Source organism: Dryobates pubescens, chromosome 5, assembly GCF_014839835.1.
Source record: "Dryobates pubescens isolate bDryPub1 chromosome 5, bDryPub1.pri, whole genome shotgun sequence".
Classification (NCBI taxonomy): domain Eukaryota; kingdom Metazoa; phylum Chordata; class Aves; order Piciformes; family Picidae; genus Dryobates; species Dryobates pubescens.
This window is the reverse complement of record NC_071616.1, coordinates 19,354,383-19,381,117: the sequence shown is the minus strand read 5'-3', so window position 1 is coordinate 19,381,117 and position 26,735 is coordinate 19,354,383. Positions and strand designations below refer to the sequence as shown.

The following is a 26,735-nucleotide window of genomic DNA, read 5'->3' as shown; positions in this document are numbered from 1 at the left end:
TAAAGTCTTTTCTTTTTTACATTACCAAAATCAAAATATTCAATCAAACCTGCTAGTTTTTTTTGAGATTTCATTCTACTGGAAATCAAAAACATTAAGCACTGCGTTCTATTTGATGCAAGAGGAAATCATCACGTCAGAATTTCTTTGTGGAACGTAAATGCCTTTTATAAATGCTACCCTGTAATTCAATAGTTTTTAAACAGATAAAGGAATGAAAAATCAAGAAAAACAGTCTGATTAAATACACATTGATCTTTTATTTCCTTTTTATATATCCCAAGAGATGTGTCAGTTCCTTCTGCTCAGTTTAGATACTAATACATGCAGAATAAAAATTCAGAATAAACAATCAAAACATGTGCAGACCGATTCACACACAATCTTTCACCTACTTCCAAAACAAATATCATCTTGATAAAACAAAGTAAAAAACATGGATGCTCACCTTGCCTTTTGATGAGTGGGTGTGTGCATTTCTGTTCAAAAGTGCTTTTCTATCTTAGAGATAGAATGTGCTCTGTGTGACAAAGGGGTTGCTATAGTGATAAATGATTTGTATTTAAACATGAGTATACACTGTACTAGGGAAAGATTTTCAGTTAATAGCCAGGAGGTGAATTAAGGCTTTTCACTAGTGGTCTGAGTCACCCTCCTCCTCAAACTTTTATCTTCTTTCCCATTTCAAGTAACATTTCTTTTCAACATAAGTATCTTATTGTTTAGAGTACAGATAATGGGCCATAGGACTTCTGATGTAATTCTCTTGAGAAGTGTCTAGGGTGGTATGTGTCTCAAACAAGTGCTTGGACAAACCTCAGCATTTATATCTACTTCCTCTCAATCTACTTTTCAAGTGCTCAGGCTCATCTACCATAACAAGTAAAGCTCCGTTTTTTAATGTTTTCAAAGTTGTTAAACATTTGTGCATGTGAATAGGAAAGTCCACATTTGCACATTAGTGCTGGAGACTTGCTGTCATACACCTTGCAGAAGCAATGTCAAAGAGAAAGATTCCCCCCTGGGCAACACATGAAATGACCTGGTTGCCCAGAAAAAACACCTTCTGTAAGAACAGCAGGCTGCAAAGACAAAAATGCAAGGCAGGCCAGGTTACCTGGAGAGAATGTGATGGCATGTAAAGGTTAAGTGCCGCTGTGTAGCTGTCAAGTTATTGTGGTCTGGTTGATGAAATAATATTTAAGAAGGAAATGCGATGGGATTGCAATTGATTCATGTTCCCCTCCGCATGTTCATCCCACCCCACTTTCATCTGCACATTTGCTTTGAGGAGATGGAATCAAGGCACATTTGAGAATTGCTGCTGAAGTGTGGAGACAACTGTGCTTGAGGTATAGCTTTGCTTTCATCTACATGCCTGAGACAAAGAATACAAACTCCCATGCGTCATCATAAACCCACAGGTACAAAGATCCAAGAGGCACTTTGCTCCCCCAATAGGGCTGAATACCTCATCTTCTGGCAGCTTGTAGGGCAGACTGAAGGTCAGCTATCTGTTTTTTGACAGGACAGCTAGAAGGTATCTGGATTTGAGGAAATCTCAAATTGTGCTACTATAGCTGCAACCACATCCACTGCAGAGAAAACTGCATGAACTACAGACAGAGAAGAAAAGAGAAATGCCTAATTGTAGTAATGACATTTCTGTGGGCAACCAAGTTTTAAACAACTCCTGGGTTGACACTTTCAGAGAGCACCGTGCTGTCTAGGACTCATTCCTGCACAGGTATTCAGACCACAAAGCTAACAGATGCAATAATCTTTCTGTGGAAATCATTGACAGAATTCCCCTCAGCTTTCAGAGTTCAGATGGGGCCATAAGTCCTTTGTGAAGGTACTGGTTAAAACTGGAATTCAAGGAAAGGTACTTCATCTGAATTTCTTTCTCTCCCACTTCCCAGCACAGTTGCTGGGAGGTCAGGCTGAGTATACTGATTGATACTGTATGTCTAAGCTGGTCATTCAGGACAGCCAATATCCACTTTACAAGGTAAAATAAATCCATTTCTGACAGAGGAACCTGAAAGAGTAGCTGATCATGGACAAGGCTTTAAATGGTACTTGTGGTTCCACTGCAGGGGCATAAAATTATCATTTTTGTCTCTAAAGAGAGGTCCTTTGAGTTAAGCATAATAATGCTTGGACATTTCTGGCATGTCAGAACATTTAGTTCCTGCAATAAGAAGTCTTTCATTAATCCACACAATACCTTTGGATGAGAAGCTGCTTGTAAGCAGATAAGCTGAGATCTGGGTATATCTGTCCCCTGATGCTATAACCCTTTTTTGCATTTTCAAAATGTAGATGCCAGACGAGAGATGTATTCCAAAGAAATACAGGAGGACAGTGGAGACACTGCGGCACATGCAAACCATGGCAAACATACATCAAATATGGAAAAGGAGACATGAGCTTCAGGTGGGCAGACAAACTGTGAGGTGAGAGGCACACAACAAAGAGGCCAGGGCTGCCACCACACTGAGTTCCCACAAGTTACGCAGTATTTTGTGGGGCTGGATTGTGCAGCAAACCAAAATGTTACTCAAAACATCCTTAGGACTGGAGCATGTGCACCAAGGAGCTGCTTTCCATCTCTTTATTGGCTGCAGACAGCATGCTCTGAGGAAAGGAACCTTTTCCTCAAAGCTTTGTTGCTCCAAGTGTGATGGAGGTATTAATTTCCACAGCTGAAGAACAGCCTCTTTTAACTCAGACAGAGGACGTGACCTTTTAGCTGATCTTTTAATGTCTGATGCAAGCTGATATTTTTTCAGAAATTTAATTTTGTGGTAAAAGAACAAAGAGTCATGCAGAAAGATTACGAGAGAAAAGAGGGATGCTAAGTCACCAGGTGTTTACCATGCCTTAAAACCTATAATGCTTTCTTAAGGCTTCAAAATAAAAATACAGAAGTAAGGGAAAGCAGAGAAGCTTTCAGGCTATCCTCTTCCCTGGAAGGATGCCTGGTATCAATTGAGATCAGCGTGATGGTCACTTGGCCAAGTCATGGGCCACCCCCACTCATTGCCTCCAGCTTTCCAGATGTTTCCCATTGTCCAAGCCATAGAAACCACCTGGGAAAAGAGGCACAGATCTGACCCAGTGACCACACACCATGTCCCTAGACGCACCCCCTGCACCTAGAGCCAGTCACAAAGTGCTGGCAACCGGAGTGCTTTTAGCTAAAAAAAGGCAGCTAGTGGCTTCAATTTCAATACAGAGATTGCAGTCAGAAATCAAACAGTAAACCAGCTTCACTGAATGAGTGCTAGTAGCAAGAGGTAAAATACCAGAAAAAAGGGACAAAACGCACAGAGGTGCATGCTCGTGCACACAGGAGTACCATTATCTTGTGTTGTGCTGATCCAGTTCTCACTTCATTTCTCCTCCTTTTTGGCCCCTGATATCCTTCAATAGCTTACACTGTATGTAATAAAGGACAATTCACCATACCTCAGGGCTCCAAGCCGATGAGCTGTCAGTAGCATCATTTAATTCAAATCCCTGGTTGGTAAATGCTGTCTCCATTTCCAAATGTCCTTCTGTGGCTTGTTGGCTGACACCATCAGCAATGCCAGCCTCCATCCTAGGCCCTTTATGCTGCCCAGCGCCCCTACTCTCAGCTGTTGTTCTTGAATCAACAGATCCACGGTCATCTTCACGACAGGATAGGTTGTCTTGGTAACTCAGTTGGCTTAGTCCATCCAGATCTAACAATGTTCAGTAAAAAAAATAATAATTTCAGAAGTATTAGAATAAATTCCTCCCCCTCTAACTCCCAAAATGTGCCTTTCTCTCCTTTCCTTTATCCCCCCCCCCCCCCCCCAATTTCCAGTGTATGCAAGAGAGAGTTTCTGTTTCTGAGTACTACAGCACTGAACTTACAAAATAACAAATCCTATATAAATCAGCACCTGATGGAGTGGACACAGCTGTTTCTCACCCCATCCTGAACTGAGAAACCAGTTGCCTTTACTTGAGTTAATCATCAAATCCAGTTATCAGTGGAGTGTTTGGGATATTCAAGTGCCTTGGGGCTTCTCTGCAGCCTCAGAGCAATCGCTTCTATGAAAACACAGCTCAGACAAATTACAGAAAAGCACGGTATAGGCCTGATGAACAGCTACCAGCAATTTCCCTCTGTGCAGGAGGAGGAGGAAAGGACAGAAGTTAGCATTGCCCTTAAGGGGATGATGTTGGTGAGGAAAGGATTTTCATAGAGACAAGAAGAACGCCTCTATGACCCTATCACCCATTTCTGTGAGCCTGGGTGTGCATGATCAGGCTCATATGACAGCTTGGGATAAATTGTCCCAAGGGCAACTGAAGGGATATGTGTTCTCCAGTTTCCCATCTGCTTTTACTAGTTTTAATTCATCTGATCCTACACACTCACTTCATGGGATAAAGCAAGGTTCATTAAGGAGAATAAAATAATCTTCTGTGATTCACACCACAGATTCCTTCTCTGCACCACTGAAGTCTGTTTTGAACACAGGGTACTTTTCTCTACTTGAAGGCATCAGTAAGAGCTCTCTGGGTGGAGTGATACAGATAATTATATGTGCAGGGATACAGATAATAACATCATGATTTGGCCTTGAGTGTGTTCTGTAAGCACTTTCAGAAGGAAAACAGGGACCTTCCTCCTCCTAATGCATTTGATGCCAGCCCTTGCTTTAGCAACACAAAGAGCTAGATTTAGCCTCCATCTCTTTCAAATAAGTGAGGAGCAGATACAGTGAAAGAAAACAAGTTGTGCTTCCAGACAGCCATCAACAATACTGAAAACAGAACGACTTCCTTTGCAAACACAGCTATTTGGAGTTTAGAGGTTTCAGAGAATGGTTGAGGTTGGAAGAGATCTCTGGAGATCATCTTGTCCACCTCCCCTGACTAAACAAGACCACCTGCTTGTTTGTTCTCAGATCTGCAGATTTTTTTCCTCAAGAAGGCCATTACTATAGAACAACTTTTTTTCTTTCTCATTTTTTCCTCAAATTTGGTCTCCAAATTTTTGCTGCATTTAATAGAAAACTGATGTTTTCACTCCCGACCTGATAAATAAGACAAGGAACCTGGTGACAACTGACACAGAGAAGGCTGAGGTAGCCAACAACTTTTTTGCCTTAGTTTTCACTGGCGATTGAGGGTTTCACATCTCTCAAGACCCTGAATGTCAAGGCAGAGACTGGAGGAATGAAGTCCCAGGTGTTGCAGAAGAATAACAGGTTTGAGACCTTCTGAGGAACCTGAAGATATGTAGGTCCATGAGACCTGATGAGATGTATCCCAGGGTCCTGAGGGAACAGGCTGATGGAGTTGCTAAGCTACTCGCCATCATACTTGAAAAGTCAAGTCAGTCCAGATGAAGCCCTCAGTGACTGGAAAAATGGGAACTTCACACCCATTCTTTAAAGATTAAAAAAAGACCATAGGAACTACCCATCAGTCAGCCTCACCTCTGTGCCCAGTAAGATCAGGAAACAGATCTTTCTGGAAGATATGCCAAGGCATATGGGCTGCAGGAAGGTGATTAGACACAGTCAATATGGCTTCACAAAGGGCAAACTTTGCCTGACCAATCTAGTTACCACCTACAATGGAGTGACTGCATCGCTAGAAGAGCAATAGATGTCATCTAACTTGATTTCTCTAAGGCCTATAACATGGCCTCACACAACATCCTTGTCTCTAAACTAGAGGAAGATGGATTTGAAGGACAGACTGTCTGATTGACAATGAGTTGACTGCAAGATCTCATACAAAAAGTTGCAGTTAGTAGCTCAATATCCAAATAGAGATCAGGAACATACCATGGTTTCCCTCATGGGTCCATATCAGGACCTCTTCAATATCTTTATTCATGACATTGGCTGTGGGATCAATTGTGACCTCAACAAGATGACATCAAGCTGCATGGTGTAGCTGATACAGCTGAGGGAAGGAATGCCACCCAGAGTGACTTAGACAGCCCTGAGAAGTGGGCCAATATGAACCTCATGAAGTACAACAAGGCCAAGAACAAGGTCTTGCACCTGGGTCAGGGCAATCTCTAGTATCAATACAGGCTGGGGGATGAAAGGAGTAACCCTGCTGAGAAAGACTTGGGAGGTACTGGTGGACAAAAAGTTGGACATGAGCCTTCAACGAGCACTTGTAGCCAAGAAAGCCAGCTGCATCAAAAGCAGGGTAGCTAGCAAGTCAAGGGAAGTGATTTTGCTTCTCTACTCTGCTGAAACCCCACATGGAATACTGTGTTCAGTTCTGAAGTCCTCAGCAAAAGAAAGATGTGGACCTGTTAGACCAGGGTCATGAAAATAGTCAGAGGGCTGGAAGATCTTTTCCATGAAGGAAGGCTGAAATAGTTGGGGTTGTTCAGCCTGAAGAATAGAAGGTGTTGGGAAGCCCTTATTGTCCTTATGGGGACAGACTTTTTAACAGGGCCTGTAGTGATAGAACAAGGGGTAATGGTTTTAAATTAAAATAAGGGAGATTTGGAGCAGATATAAGGAAGAAAATCTTTACTATGAGGTGGTGAGGCACTGGAACAGGTTTCCCATAGAAGTTGTGGGTGCCCCTTCACTGAAAGTCAGGTTGGATGGGGCTTTGAGTAACCTGATGGCAGGAGGAGTTGAACTAGACAATTAAAGATCCCTTCCAGCCCAAGCTATACTATGATTCTCTACATAGCCTTCTGTCTGAAACAAAAAACACTAACCTTTCTGAGCAGAAGTTTAATGCTTAACCTTAGCAGCAAACATACTGTTTCTGATTCATACCTGCTCAATAAAATAAACAAACAAATAAATAAAGGAATCCAACAAGGGGGATGGGGATTATACTCAGGAAACATTTACTGGAGATGTGCACAAGTTCCTGCCCTTCACCAGGGGGGCTCTTTCAATCTAACAGTTCAGGGATTAGGAGAATAACTTCTTCCCCTTTCTTGAAGTATGAATAATCTCACACTTTCCCTCCCAGTAAAATAGGCACTTCAACAGAGCAGTTTGAGAGCACCTCACAGCTTTGTAATTATGGTCCTCTTCTGAGATATGGGAGATGTCTTTCAGGAGAAAAGAGGGATCCAAATCCAGATCTCTCAAATTCCAAGTGAGTGTTCTTCTCACTCCCTTCTGAAATGGAAAACCTACCTCTTCTCCTCCTCAGCCACCCATCTGGCAGACATAGTCCTGAAACCTCATTGTGTTGCCTCTGTTCTAAGCTGAAACTCTTGAGTGAGGGTAGAAATTAATTTGATTTTTTGCCATTACTCCCATTCTTCTTTACAAAGTCAGAAAACAGAAAGAAGTGAACATAAGAACATAAGTATGAAATAAAATAACAGAAATCCCACAAATTTACTGAGACTGAGTGGGTACAGGCGCTCCTTAAGGCATTTAATTAGCAAGCCAGTGTCTAATACACATTTTAAACAGTGGGTCATCCATCAAAGCACACAGCACACAGCAGGCTTTCAGAATAAAATGCTACTGTAGTAAGAAATTATCCTCACACAATTGTCTTGTGGTTTTGACTCCTGCTGGGATAATATCTAGATCAATAATAGAGGAATTTTCAAAATCTACACTAAAGCCATAAAAGGCTATTCATAAGAGGAGAACTCCAGAAATATATTAATAGAGCAAGTCATCTTCCTGAGACAAACTGCACAAAACACAAAGCAAATGTAGTATTCAGAGAAAGGAAGGGAAAAGGTGATTCACCAAAACCATTCAGTGAAACAGTCTGACTTTTTTTCCTTTAAATTTAAAGTAGTTTGGTAAAAGATAATCACTTATAAACACCAGTAGTAGAGGATCATTTCAGGTAATAGCTCAAACTAGAACAACTACACCTCTCCAATTACAGCCATTCTAACAGTACGTTCACCCAAAAAAAATGGTGAAAACAGAAGTTCTTCATGTAAAGGAAAAGGTCAGAGCAGTAAAATGCCTGTAATTTACCCGAGAGATCTTTAAGGAAGAAAATGTCAACTGTCTTATGCATACCTGACATGAATAAGCACACATTAGGGATATCCATTGAGACAGCATTATCTAACTATCTGAACTTTAATGAGCCAAAAGTCCCTGCAAAGCAGTAACAGCCAACTGTAAAATTAAGGGCAGCTAGTTCTGTACACTGAGAGAGCAGGATTAATTTTTTCCCAGTCTTTCTCCCCAAACTTTCTCTGTTGTCTCACACATATTCACAAGCCAAGAAAGAGGCAAGGGGAATACTGGGAAACAGAAATCACCAATACATCAGGGAAATCTGTATTCAAGGTTGGAGAATTGGCTAGGAACAAATCTGTGACTTCTGTTGGATGGAAGGATAAACACCATCTACAAATAGGACTATAACAAGTACTGGGCTATGGAAGCATCCTTCCAAAGGTACAGGGAGAGGCAGCACATCACACAATGAAAATGAGTCTGGCAAATACCATGAAGCACCCCCTCACATTGGCAGGTAAAGGCCTGGTTAACCTACAATACCTTTCTTCTTTTTCAATGATATACAATCTCTCTCTTCTATAAAGCACTACAATGTAGCAAAGAAATGTCCAGCACAGCCTCATTACTTCCTAAAACACAGTGCCCAAGTTCAAAGATGGAGCCTAGTAGATTATGCAGAATTAACACCACACAGTTCACTGACTAGCAAAGAAACATTGAGGAGGATTTTAATGTGTGCCTGTGTCCTGTACTGGTCAAGGTGATGTTTGCTATACTTTTTCTTATAAAAGCATGGCTTTTTGTTGTGATTTTCCAAAATGAAATAATTTCATACATTCTTCCAGACATAATCACATGCTGAAAGCTAGGAACCTGTTTAAACATAGTCCAGAAGAAAAAAGGGATTTCATTATGTATCTAGGTACTTCTGGACTTGAAAATGTCCTAGCTACTAGCAGTGATTTTCAAACTTCCCTTCCTGAAAGACAGTAACAGCAGCAGAGATACAAGTTAGTGAGACTTCATACAGCAGTAATCCTCTTGCCCAGCTCTTGCTGCAGCTCAAGTTCCAAATCACTCTGCAGTGCCACAGCACCATGTCCTCCCTTGCACCGAACAAACCAGATGCAGGGAGATTGAGCACTGTTCCTGCCCTTGGGTATTTTGAGATTAGCCATCAGAAACTGCTGAAAAACTTCCCAGAAGAGCCTCATGGGAACAGAATCATTATCTAATTACAATAAATCTAAACAAAAAAGGCTGGTAAATTTTTAGGGTTAAAGAGAAAAGGGATCTTAAATTTCAAGTGACATTATGCAATCAGGCCAAGATTGTTTAATTTACCACATGCTGGGTAATAGCCTGAGAAGACTCTGTGTTTCCAGAACTAAAATAGGCTCTTTATTAACAGAGTGATTTGTGGAGAGGTTGTGGGCAAAGCTGGCATCCAAGCCATTCAGCTCCCCAGAGCACCCTTCAAACACTTCTTTCCTGCAGTGCGCACTCCTCTTTCCAATCGCTGTTCAGGTTTCTATAAAGATTTTTAACAGGTGAAAAGTTAAAGCTAAATGAATCTAAAGTGTAGACTGTCACATTTATAAGAGAAACATAGGGTCAAGCAAGAGCTCATGTAAGAACATGACGTGAGAAGACTTTGCCGTATGTCAAGGCTGAGTGGGAGATAAGCTCTTCAGGGCCCTTTGAGATGCTCATCTTCACTGAATGATTAAGTTTGTTGCAGATTTCTGTTTCTGTAAGAAAAGAAAACTACCGGCTATGAGTAAAAGTTCTGTTATAAGAGAACATAAGGAGGAGAAAATTCTCAGTATGAGTCTAAAGAAAGTCTGAAAGTGCCATGATTCCACTTTGGACTCAGCACTTTCAAAAGGTCCTTCATCCCTTGCACCCAGAAAGGTTCACAGGATCTGTTCAGCTGAGAAACAGTGTTTGAGACAGCCTCGTGGCACAGAGATGGCTTTACACCCACAAAACTTTCTGTGTTCTGTGATCACGGCACCAGCTAGGGGCCAGAATGGACACTTACACATGCAGAGTTCTCAGAGCAGCAACTAGGGGCGGGGGGGAAGGAGGGTAACAGGGTGTGGGATTATCCAGGATTTACCTCAACCACTCTTTTTTTTTTTTCTCCCATATAAGTCTCTCGTATTGGTAGCTGTGGGTGTGTGCAGTTGTCACTGTACATCCAGTAACAGCCACTCTACATGCCTCAGAACCTTCTCTGGGGTTGAAGGAGATCTGCCATACTCAAAGATAGATTCTATTCATTTGTTCCTAACAAAGGGTCTAATCTTGAGTTTTGTGAGGAATGAGGCAAAGAGCCCAATGTCTTAGTGAAAGGAGGCTTCAGCATCTGGTTTCAACTAGTTTCTGAATGGCTTTTAAACAGCATTACCTCTGCACCACGTCATGCCAGAAGAAGAGTTCAGTGGAAATCCATACCTTGACATGATTACTCCAATGAGAGGGTGCACTGAAACTAAGCAATAGTATTTCAAATTTTAAACATTCTATGGAACTAAAAGCAAAGGGCACTTTCACAGCTCTTCCCTCTAATGAACTTCTTCAGGTTTTACAATATGTTCAGGCCAATCTTCTAAGTAGCTACATTTTAAAATGCATTTCATCTGTTTGTACAAGGGAGTCATTACATTAGTCCATAGAAGATCATAAAAGTCTTCCTTTCTGTGCCATAAATTTTTAGTTTGTGTCATTGCCTGACATTTGGCGTATGTGCTGGCAAACGACGCAGCATAATTCATTCACTGTTCACCTTGTGTTTGCAAAGCTGTTACAAAAGGAGACATTCAGCTTCTGCTAAAAGGCTTGCTAAAGGAATGACTGAAGTGGCACAGATCAAAGACAATTAGAGTGAAGTCCTGCAGGCTTTATTCTGGCAAAATTGGCAATAAAATCCCTGCGGATTAGGAGCCAAAATTCAAAAGCCATATGCAGTTAATGGAAAGACCTTCATGGATTTCAGCAGGGCTTAGATCCAGACTCTTCCCTCTACATATTTTAGAAATGAGATGCAGTTAACCAAGAAGGAAATTGAGTATAGTAAGACAGAAAGCAAGATTCAGGGTTTGTCCTCCACAAAAAGAGAACCTCTCCATGTTGAAGCTGCAGATCTTAGACTCCAACTTCTTTAATCTTATTTCAGGCAAACAATATCTTTGCATTTAGATGCTTCTGTACTGTACTCCTCATGGCTGGATAAAAAATAGCTGAATTTGGGTCTACACTCCACACCTGCTGATGTTGCTTTTTCAGATACTTCTGATCAAAAACTTTGTGAACATGACACTGAGACAACAAATTGGGCTTTAGACAGTCTGCTGCCCTTGGCCAAGAAGCCAGATGACATGGCACACTTCTAGCTCTCAGGTGGACCTTCTGGGGACAAAAAGGGAACACAGGTTTTAGGGAGGACTGGGGAATGAACTTGAGAATTGCCTACTTCTTCAAACCTCTGGAGAGCTGGTATCCTATTTTGTATCAGCAACAGTTACATGCTGTTAGACCTTGTCCAGCTCTGCATGCTACCCTACTTATTGGGTGAAAAATACAAAAACAGGAAAAAAATTAACAGAACACAAAATTCAGACACAAAGGGAACCACTTGTAAAATCATTAGCATGTGCAAAGACAAAGTAGTAAGCAAAAGACGTGCAAACATTTTCATGGTTCCATTCTCTGCACCTCTCTTATGGTGGAGAGGGAACTTCTTTTGTGCAGAAAAAGCATCTCAGATGTAACTTGCTCTGGGTATTTATGTTGTGAAGACATAAATACGTCACGTGGCTCGCAGGCACTTCTGACTCCATCTGCTAGCAGCAGAGGAACTTGGGAGACCAATGTAAATTGTAACCTTTAAAAGTGAAGATACGCATTTGAGCACATCCCATTGAGTGCCCTTCCCCTCCTGCTACCCACACGTGCTTGGACTATGAGATGACTGCACCCTCAATTAGTGCCTGAGTATCTGCCAGATGAGGAAAGGAGGGTTCAATACATACTATATATACTTGGCCTTGCTTTGTCAGGATGAAAATGCAGAGGCATTCTGCTGATCTCTCTGCCATTGGCATCAAGGAAGCAGAACAGAAGGACATTTAGGCTTGACGTGCACAGGGAAGGGAGTGGTGTGGACAACAGGCAGTCAGTGTGCATGTTTATGTACACAGGTGTGAAGAAGCCAGCTGCCAAGTGTGGTTGGTCCACTGCTTGCTTTGAGCATGGAGTATATGATACAGTTGCCAAGAATCACTTTGATAATCACCATGGCAAACTCAAGCAGCTGAACAAATGAGCACTGCAGACAAATGGGTCAAGAGGAGCTTTCTCAGTGACACAGCCTGGTTTGGGAGGGAAAGTAACTTCTTCTAACACAGTGTGTAAAAGCAGGATCCAGGTAGGTCTATTAAAAATGTGCAGTATAAACTTAATAGCAACTGCTGTCACTGCTTCATAAATTTATCTGCTGTTGCATGGAAGACAGCACTCAGCTCCTTGAACAGAGAGGGCAGAGCAAGGAAGCTGACAGTACTGTAGCAAACTGCTCCCACCGGTAGCCCAGAGGAAGCTGGCTTCTTCCATGCCACCATGCTGGCAGATTTGACCCTTTGCTTTGATTTGCCACAGTTTGACAATAAGCCTGCTGTTCCTTCTAGAAAATTGCTCTCAATCGGAGGAAAAAGCTAAGTGCTCCTATACTGATAAAAATGAAGAAGTGTTTAGTTTGTAAGTGGTCAGTGACCAGCTATCATAAAAATTGATTATTTTTATGTAAGCCGTTAAAAAAAATCCAAAGAAACTTATTTTTAAATAAAAAGTATTTCAAGTTGTAACAACCCTATGGCCTCAACATGCTACGATCTATTCAAATAATTGAAACACATAAACCCAAACATTCCTTTTCAGCCTACTGTACTGTTAATTCACTACTTGCAGCTCATGCAATCTCTACAAAATTAATTTAAATGCTGCTAAGTTCTATTTATGTGTGTACATTTTGGGGCACTCAAGATAAAAATTAAAAGTCCACCTTTCACTCTAGCAGCTTGCCAAAAGTCCTCAGCAAAATATAATCTCTAGTAATTAAACCACAACTTTCACTATTTTCTAAAAGAGCTGTAACATTGAAATCTTGAGTTCGTGGCCACAGGGCTGTATACTGCAATAAACCTGCACTAACATCACGTGCAATTCTTGTTATTCAAGAAATTTCACAAAGGCCACGTGAATGCGGCACTCGTGGACCTCCCCATTAAAGGCACTCCTGGGGTGACCCGCATGCAGCTCCCTACAAAACAGAGGAGAGCCTTTTCTATAAGATAGAGGAGGAAGGGTAAAGGGATGGAGGAGAGGAGTTCAGCCTTCTTTGATGCATTACTGGCCACTTGGCTTTCACTTCATCTCTACCAGTCGCTAAAGTGTGGCTGCATCACTTGTGATGAGGCTGGATGCTACTCCTTACCAGCATTTGGAAGCATACAGGCTAATTAAATGGTGGCACTGGGGAAGCTGTAGCAAACGCTTCATATGTCTGCTGCTGAATCTCTGCCTAAGCAGCAGACTGCTCCGTGTCAGCTTAATATCTCTGTGTTAATAAAACTAACTTTACCCATAGGAGAGGGAAATGTTCACCATTCAAACATACAAGTGTCCTGATTAGGAAAGGACAAGGGGGAACATTTTCTGTATCGCCATGGAAACTTAAATAAAGGACCCATAATTACAATCTCAATTCTGGAAGGATAATGAATACATCTTGAGATCCGCAGATGTTGTGTACCCTGTACATATTTCTAGCAGCTTCAACTCAATTACTTCTATACAGCATCTGTTTTACAAATCAACCTCCCACCACTCATAAGGAGGCTTGTGGGAATTTTTGGGGGTTGTTTGGGGGGATTTTGGTCCCAAGGAGACAGTGCAAGAGGAAAGAGGGTGACCTCTTTTTCTGACAAGATATTTCAAACTACCACAACTTATTCAAGAAATTTCAAACACCCAATCACTTACAAAGTTAGCTTATGGGCATCCAAATACACTAAGCTAAAATGCATGATGTAAATAATTCAAGAATTCTCTGTAGTGTTACCAAGTTTAAAGAATAACTTACTTGCTCAAAGCTTACCCAAGAAAAGAAAGACAAAAAAACATGCATCCTGTCTGCCTGCTTGAAAGTAGAAAAACAAATAACAGTCATTTTGGCTGAACAATGAAGTTTGCAAATGCCAAATTTCTGCTTTCCTATACATTTAACACTGCCTTTTTGTGTCTACTTTCTTCTTAGATTTCGATTCTGCTTTACAGAAGTCAGCAGTTTCAATGGGAGCATCACCAAACCCTGAAGGAAGCAGAAGTGCCATACAAGAGAAATGTATTTGATCATATAACCAAAGACAAATACCAGTACATCCATGCATAATGCATATACTCAGAGGATCCCAGGAGTGTTCTGTGCCATGTTCTTTGCTGTTATAGAAGCAGCCACATAGGCCTGGCCTTGAAATTTTCATGATCAGGATGACACAGAGAGGCAGCAATCAGCAACAGCTCCTAATTCAGCAAAACACAGAACTGCACACAAAAAGAAAAGGGCTTTTCTCTCAGAAAAATTGAAAGGTTTGACAGAAACAAGGGGTTTGTTAAAGTTTCACAGAAGAAAGGAGGAATATTTTGCAAACATACAGCAACACATGTGGAATTGCTACTATCAATTCCTGTGTCACTACAGCTCTGATCTGCATGCACTCTCTTCAGTCAGGAGCCTTCCTCTCACTCCTGCTGTTAACCATTTGAACTGGGAGTTCAAACAGAAGTACAAAATAACACAACTACCCAATTTATGGGCTTGACTAAGGAAGAGAGGACCCTATAGCTTCATTTGTGCTCAGAGCTATTTGGAGATACAATCTGATCACCAAAAAGCCTTCTTTTTATAAAACAAACAAAATCTAAACCATCCTCCTAGACCTCAAATGTGTTTAAAAGTGTTGTCAAACATACCGTGAAACAGTAAACCTGTGCTTCTACACATGTCATTTTGGACAAAAAGACTGTGCACAGTGACCATGCACCATTGACTAACAGCAACTAACTGTTTACTAACTAATAGAAGGCAGCCTTCAGCTGGGCTTTCTCCTTGCACCCAGACATATGTGGTTTAGTCCCTTTCTGGAATTATTTGGTGCCCAATGTCAAAGGTAAGGCCCACCACTCTTTTCTGACTGTCCAGTGACAGTGTCTTACTTATGTAATAGGTCCATCTCTACCTTTCCATCTGTCCTCAGCCCATGATCAAACCAACTGGGAAGTTCTCAGAGGCAAACACATTTGGGTGTCTGCATGCAGTGTAGGTTAGAGAGAATCACAACTTGGCAGCTTTCATACCAGAGGACATTTCTAACAAAACAAAACAAAACAAGCCAGACGGTAATCAGAAACAAGACATTATTTGGCTCTGACCATCAAGCAGCTCTATAGCCAAGCAGTACAGCAGTCAGAGCAATAAACTCTAATTTTCCACACTGCTGTGCAAAGAAATAGAGAACTGCCTACAGAAAACAGCATGAAAATCAACTTTTTTTCCTACTATTGCTTTTGTCCTGCTATCAAATTTGGATTTTAAAAATAGGAACATGGGATGCAGCTTCCAACTAACTCTCATTTTGCTGCCTAAGGGTCTTCCATAGCTAAAGGAAATGGCTGCCAAGAAGCAGAAGCACAATCTTCCCTGCTTTCTTCAATCACCTACTCCACATTTTACATGTGGAGTAAACATGAGTCAGGCTTCTTTTGTGCTACTGGGTCTTAATAGCACAGGTCTAGGATCTCTGTAGAAGTGGTAGAGAAAAAGAGATGACACACTGTAGGAAACACTGCTAAGCCCAGAAAACCCCTGGTGGGGATGCAGTTACAGTCACTAGTCAGTTTACCTGCCTTTGCCAACCCAGGTTAGGTTGCTTGAAGCAAACATGCAGCTGCAGAAGCAAAGCACCTCCTGTTTGCAGATGCTGTGTCTATACTGGGGACACTGCATGGCACAGGTGTAGCACTATATGATGTGAGATGTAGGACTGTAAATGCTCATGGACTCAGAAACTAAACAAGTTGCTAGATCCCAATGGCCAATGAGTTAGCAAACACTGATCCTTCCTCCCAACAAAACAGCTTTCACTTTATAAGCATTACTTTTATGATGGTTTTCCTAGTAGCTTCCATACCACAACGGGCTGAATTCCTCCAGGTTCCACATCAATTGCCTCATCTCCTTCCTTCCTTGGCTCAGACAGACGCCACTTCTAAACAGAAGGGAGACACTTCGTAAACTCTCTCCACCACACTGAGGGGAGTTTCTCTGAATTACTACTAGCTTCTTCCAGGAAGTGGGCTAGAACCCAGAAGAAATCAAACTGGCCAAGGAATGCTCATGGAACCTGGGACACTGGCTGTTGCTCCTCATTAAAGTGGTTTCACTACATCAGGCTTGCAACCTTCGAGACCCAGCCATACGCACACTGATTACACACCATTCATAGCACCCCAGCTGTAAACGTTAGCTTCACACCCACAAGTCTTTGTCTGCTGATTAATGGGGTGGAAATCAACTCCTGCACAAAGATATTTGTTTGGGGTTGCTACCGATAACAACTGCATTGCAACAAGGCAGATATTTATTTTCCCACTGATTTTTCTAATTGAAACTTTCTGTTTGCTACCAGAGGGTTGATTCACCACAGCCCTCCTTAAATGCTGCTGTAACACTACCGTTTCCATGGCACTCCTGGGAAAATCAGACTTCAGCAGCAGCAGTGGGTGAGGATGTGGTGCAACAAGACTCACACACGTTCAGGACCAAAGCTGTCAGCCAAAAGCAATAATCATCTTCTCCTTCCCTTCCCCTCTTCCACTCATTTCAGCTTTATCAAGCATGTAGCCTACTCACCTGGTTCAAAAGTAATAGGGAAGAGGCTGATGACTCTCAGCTGGAGCAATGATCTGCTTGGGTTCACCACACAATAGCATGCTCGTGAAGCCAGATATGGAAAGTAGCACAACTGTGCGGCTGGGGAAGGGCAACATACCTAAGCTACACTTTGACAAAAACTGCAACATCAAGCTGAAAGGGTTTATAGATACATTATTTATGGCAATAAGTCTAGCCCTCAAAACTGACCCTGCAACAGAGATCTTCAGCAAATCTCAGAGCTCTCATTATTTCATAGAAGTATAAAACCATAGAACTGTTGAGGCCAGAAGAGACCTTTGAGATCATCAAGTGCAACTGCTCACCTAGAGCTTGCAATCCCACTACTACTTCTGAATCCAAATGCAGGACTTTTTCTCCAGCACCACCACCCATACTATTTGCTGGAAAAACCTCCCACACAGATTATGCTGTTATGTATCAACTGTATATGCTTGACTCTCTGAGAAATGTCTCCAAGCACCCAGCATGCACAGGCAAGTGGGCACACTCATGCCCAGTACAATGAGTCTTTCCAGGAAAATTTCATCTCGTGTCAATACTGAGCTCTCTAGGCAGGGAAGCACCCATATGAATGTTGGGGAACTTTTAGGTTGGGTGATGAATCCATGAGAACATCAGCTATTGTCATGGTCATTATAAGGGATTTTATACAGATTTTGCTATGGACAGATCTAAGATTCAACCAAAGTCATTCACTTTGGTCTGCAAACAGACACTGATGAAGCCTCCCTAACTCAGTTTGAGGAAACTGCAAGAGAATCACATTAACAGTATCTGCAGAGATAAAGCCCAACCACACTTCCCTTATTACCTGGAAGACCCACACAGCCCAACCATGCCATTCACTGTCTGTAACACTGCACATTTTTCCCCTCTATGACTGCACTCTCCTCTTTTCTTTCATAGCAGCCTTTCTCTTTGGTTATTAAAACTGTTTCAGGAGTCTACGAGGTTACTCAAAATGATGGCTGTTGCCAATGGGTCATTACAACAGCTAAAAGTTATCTCGATGTAATGAAATCATATGCACACCCCTGTCTGGCAAGAGCTGAGAGCCAATAGCAGCTCACCTTTTGGCAGAGTGATCTCATCTCATCTAAGCTTACAATAGTGGCTTTTGGCTGTTAAGTAACGTAACGAGAAGAGGAGGAATTGGAGATGTTGCCCATGCTTCCAAAAGTCCCAATGGTGTCACCCTCCTGCCTGTCATTGGGGTTTAGGTAAGTATCCTTCTACTGGGCTAGCAAGCCAAGCTAGCAATACATGCAACTGAAAACAAAACAAAACAAACCCAATCCCCAAACCTCAACAAACAAACCCCAAACAAACAAAAAAAGCCACCAAAAAAAAAACCCCAACCAAGCAAAAACCCCAAAGAACCAATGACAACAAAAAATAAGCATGAAACCACAACCAAAGAGCCAAAAGACCAAAAGTACCACTTTTTGTATCAGCACACGGAAATACTATGTTCCAGCTCTGCACAGAATGCTGCTAGTATGCCTGCACGTAACCTCCACCACAACGCAATGAGATCATTCACACCTGCCTTGCCTGTTGTAGGAGATGGAAGGTGAGGAGGCAGAGTTTCTAGGAGAGAGGCAGCACTTCCCAGATGCTGCCAAGATGCTGTTTATTGGTAAATGAAGCCTCTCGAGTCCTAAACAACCTTCCCAGAGGAAGATAGAGTCACAACTGCCATATGGGGAGTGGGAAGAGGATGCCACTTAGCAAAAGTGGATCAGAAAATACATGCATGCACACGCTCACACACACAATTTGTTCTGTAACTGCGCTGAATGGCAAAATCCTCCTCTCAAATACATTCTTCTCCACACAGCTTATGCAACCTTCTATATGGCAAGAGCACATGACTAGTAGCCCTGACAGAGTATGCTTCCCTGTGCCCCATAGGGAGCTAGGCACAAGGAAGTTCTTCTCACCAGGCAAGGAACTTGGTGAAAACTCAGACCACTGATCCACACTGGACTTACAAAGATACTGTATCTAAAATCACCAAATGATGAAGAACAGTGATGTTGGTAGGCCTCAGACAGAGCACACAGCACCACCACCTTTGAAGACAATGCTTTGAACCAGTCTTTGGTGTTATTCCTGCAGCTGCAAAGCTGACACACCTGCATCCATTCTCCTCTCAGGGCTATTGCGTGTTCTCATCACCCCCTACTTCTGGCATCATGGATGAAGACCCCTTATCATTTTGAAGCTTTGAAAAGACTGAACTACAAAGGAGAGCTTTAAGTATAAAAAAGAACATGGTACTACCTTCTCAAGGACAAAAGTCTGTACACAAACACTGAGTGGTTCTGAATTTCCCAAAGAGAATGCATTCAATGCAAACTCACATCTGTACTTCATTTCAGAAAGCTGTGAACTTGCACTGTGTTGTTTCAAGACCAGATGCATACCCCTAGTCACATTAGTGCTTTCTCCCACTCAAGTAGCCAGGAGTATTTTCTGTGAAGTGCTTTCATCCACCACTTTTGCCTTTCCTTCACTCAGTCCTAGTGTTGCTATTGATCCAGTGTAGCCTCTTTAAATGTCCTGCTTTGAGTACAGGCACTGATTTTTATCATGATACATTCTGGCTAGAGTATTGGCTGGCTCCCTAGGTGAGAAAATTCATAAACACCCAGGATTCTCACATGGAAACAGACCATCTATCTATTTTAGTCTCAGGTTCAAGCAGAAGTTATTTTTCACACAAGGAGCATCTTTTGCTATGGGTATATTTTGCTATATGTGTTTATAGGATCTAATGAAAACTCACTCCTTGACTAGGAATTCCTGGCTGTATGAAGGGTCATTTACTGAGGTCAAGAGTGCTCATATACAGCAGAAAGAATAATTTCCTCTACTACAGCAATTACTGGCAAAAATCAATGACCCCTGCTAAGCTGGAGGCCAAGGAAAGTAAATGCAATAGGTTTTTCTGGTTTTAAAAACTCCCAGAGCCTCAGTTGCATGCCTCCCCTTACGCATGTGGTGAGGACAACCCTCTAGCCATCTAGGCAAGATTCCTATTAGGATATCAAACTTTCTAGCATTCCAAGGTCAACATTTATATTAGTGCATCAGAAATGCAATCTTCAATTAGCATTGATGGAAAAAAAATAAAACAAATCTCCAAAGACTTGCAGTTTAAATGTAGCTCCCACCTGTACAGTATGCTGCTATTAGGAACAGTGTCAGATAGCTCAGGAGACTTTTCCCTCATGGAACTGGCTGTGCACAACCAGTTCAGCTGTAATTCAGAAGACTCAGCTGTGCTGGTGCGTCTGTCCCCATGCCTTTTCAGAGCAGCATCTGCTGAAACTGCTTAGTAGTTACTTTGACTTTTTGTTTGCAAAGGACACGGGGCCCAAGGAAGAAGCAGGTTAAAGTCTTTGCATTCACAGAACAATTACTGCTACTCTTCACCGGTTTCGATGTTACTTCCCCTCCTCCTCCCCCTCCCCCCACAGATTCAGACTGGGAAGCTGAGGGACTGGCCAGCTCTACCCCTCTTCTTGCAGTGCACTACTTTTAGTAGTAGCTCATTGCTCCACTGCTTTTTTTTTCCAGTTAAGCCAAATGTGCAATGATGCATTTGGCAGCCACATTCTTGCCAGCCACCCCCAGTCAGCTGAGCAGCAGTATCTTAGCTGCAGAGGTGGGGATGTAAACGTTGCTCTCCCCATTCTGTAATGGTAGACAGTTTCCCTGTCAAAAACACTGAGGTTAGACAATGAAGGAGGGTCTCAAGGAAGCTGCAAAAGAAAGTTCATCCGCATTTCCAAATTTTACACATACATGATGTGCAAATGGTGGCAGGGATCTGCATGCATGGGAGGGTCAGTCTTGAATCATTAGCCTCTTAAAGTAATCATCTGGCATTGCAGTAGTTCCTGCTGAACTACCTCCTTATTTTTAATCCATGGACCAAAAGCATCCAAAGTGAAAAAACTTCCCCCTGCATATGTTTGAAACCCTGACATGTTGACAGCATCATTCAAGAAAAGACCAGGACTCAGCAGCAGCCAAACCTGCGCCCTGCTGATTAGCATGCCTCACAGTATCTAACAGATGTTTGACTTAAGAACCCAAGAATTTCATTGCTCAAACACTTTATTGGATCCCTAAGCCTAAAAATTGTTTTCAGTAATGAGTGTGATGCTTTAGGGCCTCAGAAAAGCTACACTGGGAGCTAGGAAACATTTCCTAGGAGGCAAAAATGTGATCAAAACCATATTTGATAAAAAGAAGAAGGGGTAAAATTAATTTTTAGCTGGATTTTATTTCATGTCAGAAGCATGCTCTATGTTTAAGAGATGGTAACAACTATTGGATTTTCTTTTGCTTTTTTTTTTTTTTTTTAAGCAAAACAATTCCCATCTAGGGTTGGTGGCTTCCCCACCCCACCCCAAACCAAACAAACTACAATATTGGAATGACCTTGTAACGGGTTTCTGTGGCTCTTTAATCACCAGTGGCTGCTAAAGGAAGCATATCTATTTTCTCTGTTACATTACTATTGGCAACCAGGTCTTCAGAAAAATGCCCAGAAATATTTCCATGGCAACAAAAAGCATTCAGCATTGCTGCTGTTTTGTGCCAATTTAGCTTTAAAATATTCTATTGTGGAGAGAAATACGGTAGATTAAGTGAAATAAAGTCAAGATGCAATGTTCTCAAAAGAATACAAGGATAAACAGGAAACATGTATTTTGCAGAAACAGGGAAAAAAGCCAAATGGAAGGAAAAATGTCCAAAGCTAATATTGATGCTACTGAATGTCAGCAAGTCCATATGCTCACTTACATTGTGACTTGGGGTTAGGTACAAAGCTAACAGAAATAAGGATACCTCAAATATCTTCTCTTGATCATTTTAATCCATGACTGAGATTTTAAGTTGCCAGGTTGTTACAAGCTCTCTGCATGTCTAGGTTACCATCAGAAAAGTTCATACTCTCAGTGTTAGAGGATTAATCTAAAGGCAAAAGAGGAAATAAAGAGTTGGAAAATTAAATAGAAAGAGCATGTGTGTGTTTTACACACACATGTGGAGGGTCACTTAGAAGAACAAAATGAGTTCTTCCACATCAAAAATCTTGGAAGACATTTTCAAATCACTGTTCAGCAATTTCTCTCCTATTGTACAACTTAGATAGCTCGGGGAAGGGGGGCAAGGCATCAGCTCCCAGCCCTCTAATTCCCAAACAGCCAACTTTCATGACTATAAAGTCTTGAAGCCATTGGATGGTCCTGGCCATTTGTACAGTGTGTTGCAGATAAAAGATTTTTTTAAAAGACTATTTGAGAGCATTAGGAGTAATGTTCCCTCTGGGGTATAAAGCTATACAATGCCCTCTGAAGTGCTTTGTATGGAAGTAGAGAGCTCTAGACAGCAGCAATGTAGGTGCTGGGGAGCTCCATGAGGCCAGTCTCTCAGTCCAAAGGAACTCCAACAGCTTATTGAGAAGGAAAGCCAAATAAATACTAAGAGTCCAACAGCGACTTGATCAGTACTTGCTCTCCACTGGGAGAGAGGTTCAGAGTGGGCCTCTCCTTTAGCTGCATGTCTCTCAGCAGAAAAATTCATCTGGTCCACAACACATCCTAAGGACCCTCTTTCTCGGATGTCCCTGCAGACAAGACTGCAGGTGAGAAACTGCTCTGAGAGGGACAGCAGCCCATTCCTGGCCCTAGTTTCCCTCAGAGCTCACCGCTTTCTCTCATCCACTGTGAGCAACAGCAGAAAGATCTGGAGACCACCATTGGAATAATATGTTCAGCACATGGCTGCTCCCCAGCCTGCTCTGAGGAGTTCCAACATTTTCCATGAACCACTGACAGTCCCTCTTGGGGATACAGGCTCTGCAGCAGACAAGGCTGTGCCCTGGATAGGGCAGGAGGATCTATGTCCAGGAGGATCTATGGCCCCAGCACTCCCTGGAAGGACGCTATATGCCCTGCTCCATGGCATCTGTGCACACACTGGACACACAGTCTAAGCACACACAGTAAATCCAGCCCTGCAGCATTGACATGGTGCTTATGAGCAAACCCTCTATGCACAATACCACATAGGCAATATAGAGGGGTACTAGATGGTGGAGGATCTGTACCGGTTACAAGTTGTGCTCCAAGAGATACAGCTCTGGGGTGCTTAACCTGAGAACTGGCAATCACTCATTTGGAGAATGAAACAAGCAGTCCTAGTTTGCAAGACGGAATGGCTAGACCAAAAGCTTTTTAATTATTTACTTCCTGGCCATAACAGTGTGAGGAATAGTAATAAAGAAAAGAGCTAATTTTAACATTCATTAAAGAGCACCATCAAGGTTTATACCCCCTCAGTCTGATATTTCTATTAAATATGAAAACAAACAGGCTGATCTTCTGCAGTCTGCTCAGAAAAGGCTAAATATGTAAGACTTCCCTAGAAGCCAAGAGTGATGCAAAGCTCTTGGTCATTATAAACCAGTCCTATGCAAGAGTATCTACTGCCTGCCTCAAAAAAAGGCATTTAGAAATTTGAAGCCAAATTCTGAAGACTCTCAATGAGTTTCAAGTTCTTCATCGGTTCCACACTGTAGGCCTACTCCCCCCTCACCTATCCTCCCTTCTCCCCCTTCCTAGGATGTTCATAAAGAGCAGCTTTAGAACATCCAAGGATATTGTCAGCAGGACTGCAGCTTTCCTGCATGTGGTCAGGACATACACCTCTGTGAATGACCTAGGTGGCTTCCAACCACATTCACAGTGAGTACAAGTCACATGGCTGAAATTCAGTCCTGAACACAATCCCCTGAAAAGCTGTTAATGTCACTTAATGATCAGAAGTCATAGTTAGGCCTATTTAAAACTGAAAATATCTCCTTCTCATAATCTCCTGCCTGCTGTCCTCTTGAGTCTTATTTGAAAAGCCTGTGGGGGTGGTGGGAGGAGAGGAAAGCGATTTGGGAGCCTTTCATCCATAAAATCATGAGATATGGCTGGCTTTTTAGTATAGCATTTCACAGCACATGGCACAGTAACATCTTGAGATTCCTGGCACAAAGAAACAAGGTTTGAGATTATATATATCTTTAATAGCAATGACGCAAAGGCAGATGGTTCTCAAAGCAAAGGCTTGAGGCTAAACACTCCCTTTGAAGGGTCCTGCTACCAGAAACAAAATAGGGGACAGCAAAAAACTCCTTGCTACAGCAACAGGGCCCAATTGCCTTCTAATACACAGCATTTCACCCTAGAGATTTTCACTTAGTTCAATGAGATTAATCTCGCAAATGAGAGCAGAATTGGAAACAGAAGAGGAAAGGTTAGACTTTTCTTTGGGATTTGGTGAGTTTCACTTTCACTGTGGGAAACAAAGCCAACACATAACATAATTAGCAGATTAGCTACCAAATCAATATCAGAAAAGAGAGGTCTGCATATACACTATATAGTGTCAGGGTGCATGCTAGCTGCTTACCTGTAAAACTTGCCTTGCCATTATTACTTTTTAAGGAGCCACACAAGCTGAGGTTGAGCTTGTGACCTCCCATCGTCTTAGAGGGCTCACCTTCTTCCTCAGCAATGGGAGGAAGCTGATCAAGTGGCTGGAGATCTTCATTCATCCAGTAGGACCCATCTGCTGTCAAAGACCTGGTGCTTTCGACATGCTGGTCTGGTAACCTGTTGGTATTTTTAAGCCTTTTTTGCCTCTGCAGACCTACATCAGAGCCATGAAGGAGGTCTTCTGAAGCAAGATTAGGACCCTCAATGTGACCACTAGGATATAAATATTCCGCATCCCAGAGGTCCAGGTGTTGTTCATCATCTGATTCCACAGAATAATCCTCATAAATTCCTCCATTATTCTCCAAGTCCTGGTTCCTTTCCTCTTCTGACTTACGACCCACTCCACTCAAATTCAGCAGTGAAGCAGATATGGAGTCTCCTGCTTGTTGGATAGCTTCGTATATTTGAGACATCCAAGAAGACAGTGGCTGAAGGAAATTCTGAGCAGCCTCAGAAGCCATGTTTAACACTATGCCAGTATCTGGGGATCAGTTGTTCAGCTTTGCCAGCATGTCACTTACAATTCAGGGAGCTACAGAATAAGCACCATAAGAGAGTACTGTAAATTGCTTGTCCATCAACACCTGTCGACACACTATCTACATAAGATGTCTAGAACTGAGAGGAGAAATGGAAAAAGCACTTCCACCCATGGAGATTACCACTAGAAATCCAGAAATGGTGAGCAAATTACACATATTCCTGTGGAGATCTGAAAACCTTTAATTCACATAACCTCATATAAAAATCAAAGTACAGAACATAGGAACAGAAGTACCTTTCCTGAAGTGCACACATTCTGGTTACCGCTGTCGACAGACCTGGTGGGGAAAAAAAAGTACAAAACAACTTAGAATCAGAAATCTCTAATACTCTCCTGGCCTTGACTTCTACCACAGGCTTAGCATTGCCATGTCTGGATGGGAAAATTGAAGGATGAAGAATATGGAGGGAATTATATTTTAAGTGTCAGGCCTCAAGCATGCTGAACCAGCTCATGGCAGACAGCTAACTCAAATGCTTTGCTCCAGAAAGGCTCTGAAGAAGCACTCTGCCCACAGAGTAACAAGAACCTAAAGGTGTTTTACCCCTCACAGAAATTGAAAGAAAATAAACCACAGGAGGTGGAATATTGTAAGTGGGAAAAGAAGCAAGTTAACAAAAGGACTGGTGTCATGTTGATATGTTTTCTCAAAACTCATTTAAACACTAATCAAAACAACAACTGGTAGAAAGTTAAGGAACCCTTTTGCCTGATACACATCTTCCCACATCATCACAAGACAGATATACTTTTAGGAACTCTGAAAAAAAGAAGAAACCTACAGACAGGATGATGGGTTTAGAAAGAAAAAATTAAGTAGGTGCACATTTTAGGCTGAATAATAACTAAAGCAAAAAAGCTTCATAATTTAATACCAGTTTCTTGCTGAATTTAGAGGTCAAGGAGAAATCAAACTATAAAAGGATAAGCAAGTATAAGCATCAAGAAAATAAGCTCAGCAGCTCTGTGTGTTACCTTGTGAAATGATCTCCAGAGACATGTAGAGGGAATGGCAGCAATCTGGATTTTTAAAGGGAGCCGGGACTAAGGAGGTCCCACCTTGCTTGGTGAGTGGCTTTTCTAGATGAGATCAGTGACTTAAGAAGTTTTACCTTTTGAAATAACTGTCCAGTGATGTCTTATGCTGCAGACACTTCCAACAAGTTTATTATCAGCTTCAGTATGTAATAGGATTACAGTCCTACAAGGACAGGGAATAAATGTAGGTTACTAAAACCATTTTAAAAGCTGGTGGCTGTTACAAACTCTCTGGGCTTGGGGCACACACTGTTCCAGTATCTACTTGTCAATTGCTGGCCTCTGGCTCAGCTGCCAAGACCCAGGAAACACTCCCTGCCACACATTAAATATTTGGCAACGAACAGACAATGTCATGGCAGTAACCTACCAAGTGATCTGTGCCCTTTATTGACTCTCCACTTCCCAACCCTGCTCTTGGTAAAGCCTCCATGCTTCATGCAGCATAATTTTACACAGATCTGAAGTGATTACAAACTTCGAGCAACACATTTTCAGCATAGTGCAGATTTACTACTGGTATGTCACAGCACTGATGAAGTCACTGGGCGGAGATGCTACTTGTCTTCCTGCCATGGAAG

At 42.0% G+C, this 26,735-nt stretch overlaps 1 protein-coding gene across 4 annotated transcripts in view; it reads right to left on the bottom strand.

Annotated features, from left to right (window-relative positions):
* The window catches only part of SYT16 (synaptotagmin 16), a 40,198-nt gene extending 13,910 nt beyond the window's left edge, over nt 1-26,288 (bottom strand). For 3 of the 4 annotated variants that reach the window (XM_054161726.1, XM_054161730.1, XM_054161727.1), the window contains exons 1-4: nt 26,229-26,288; nt 25,351-25,393; nt 24,484-25,104; nt 3,475-3,731 (exon numbers count right to left, since the gene is read on the bottom strand). In XM_054161726.1, coding sequence (XP_054017701.1) covers nt 3,475-3,731; nt 24,484-25,033 — 807 coding nt within the window. In that variant the 5' untranslated portion in view covers nt 25,034-25,104; nt 25,351-25,393; nt 26,229-26,288. The remainder of the gene's footprint in view (nt 1-3,474; nt 3,732-24,483; nt 25,105-25,350; nt 25,394-26,228) is intronic. The other variant, XM_054161729.1, reaches the window with a different exon arrangement.
* Nucleotides 26,289-26,735: the final 447 nt, after the last annotated feature.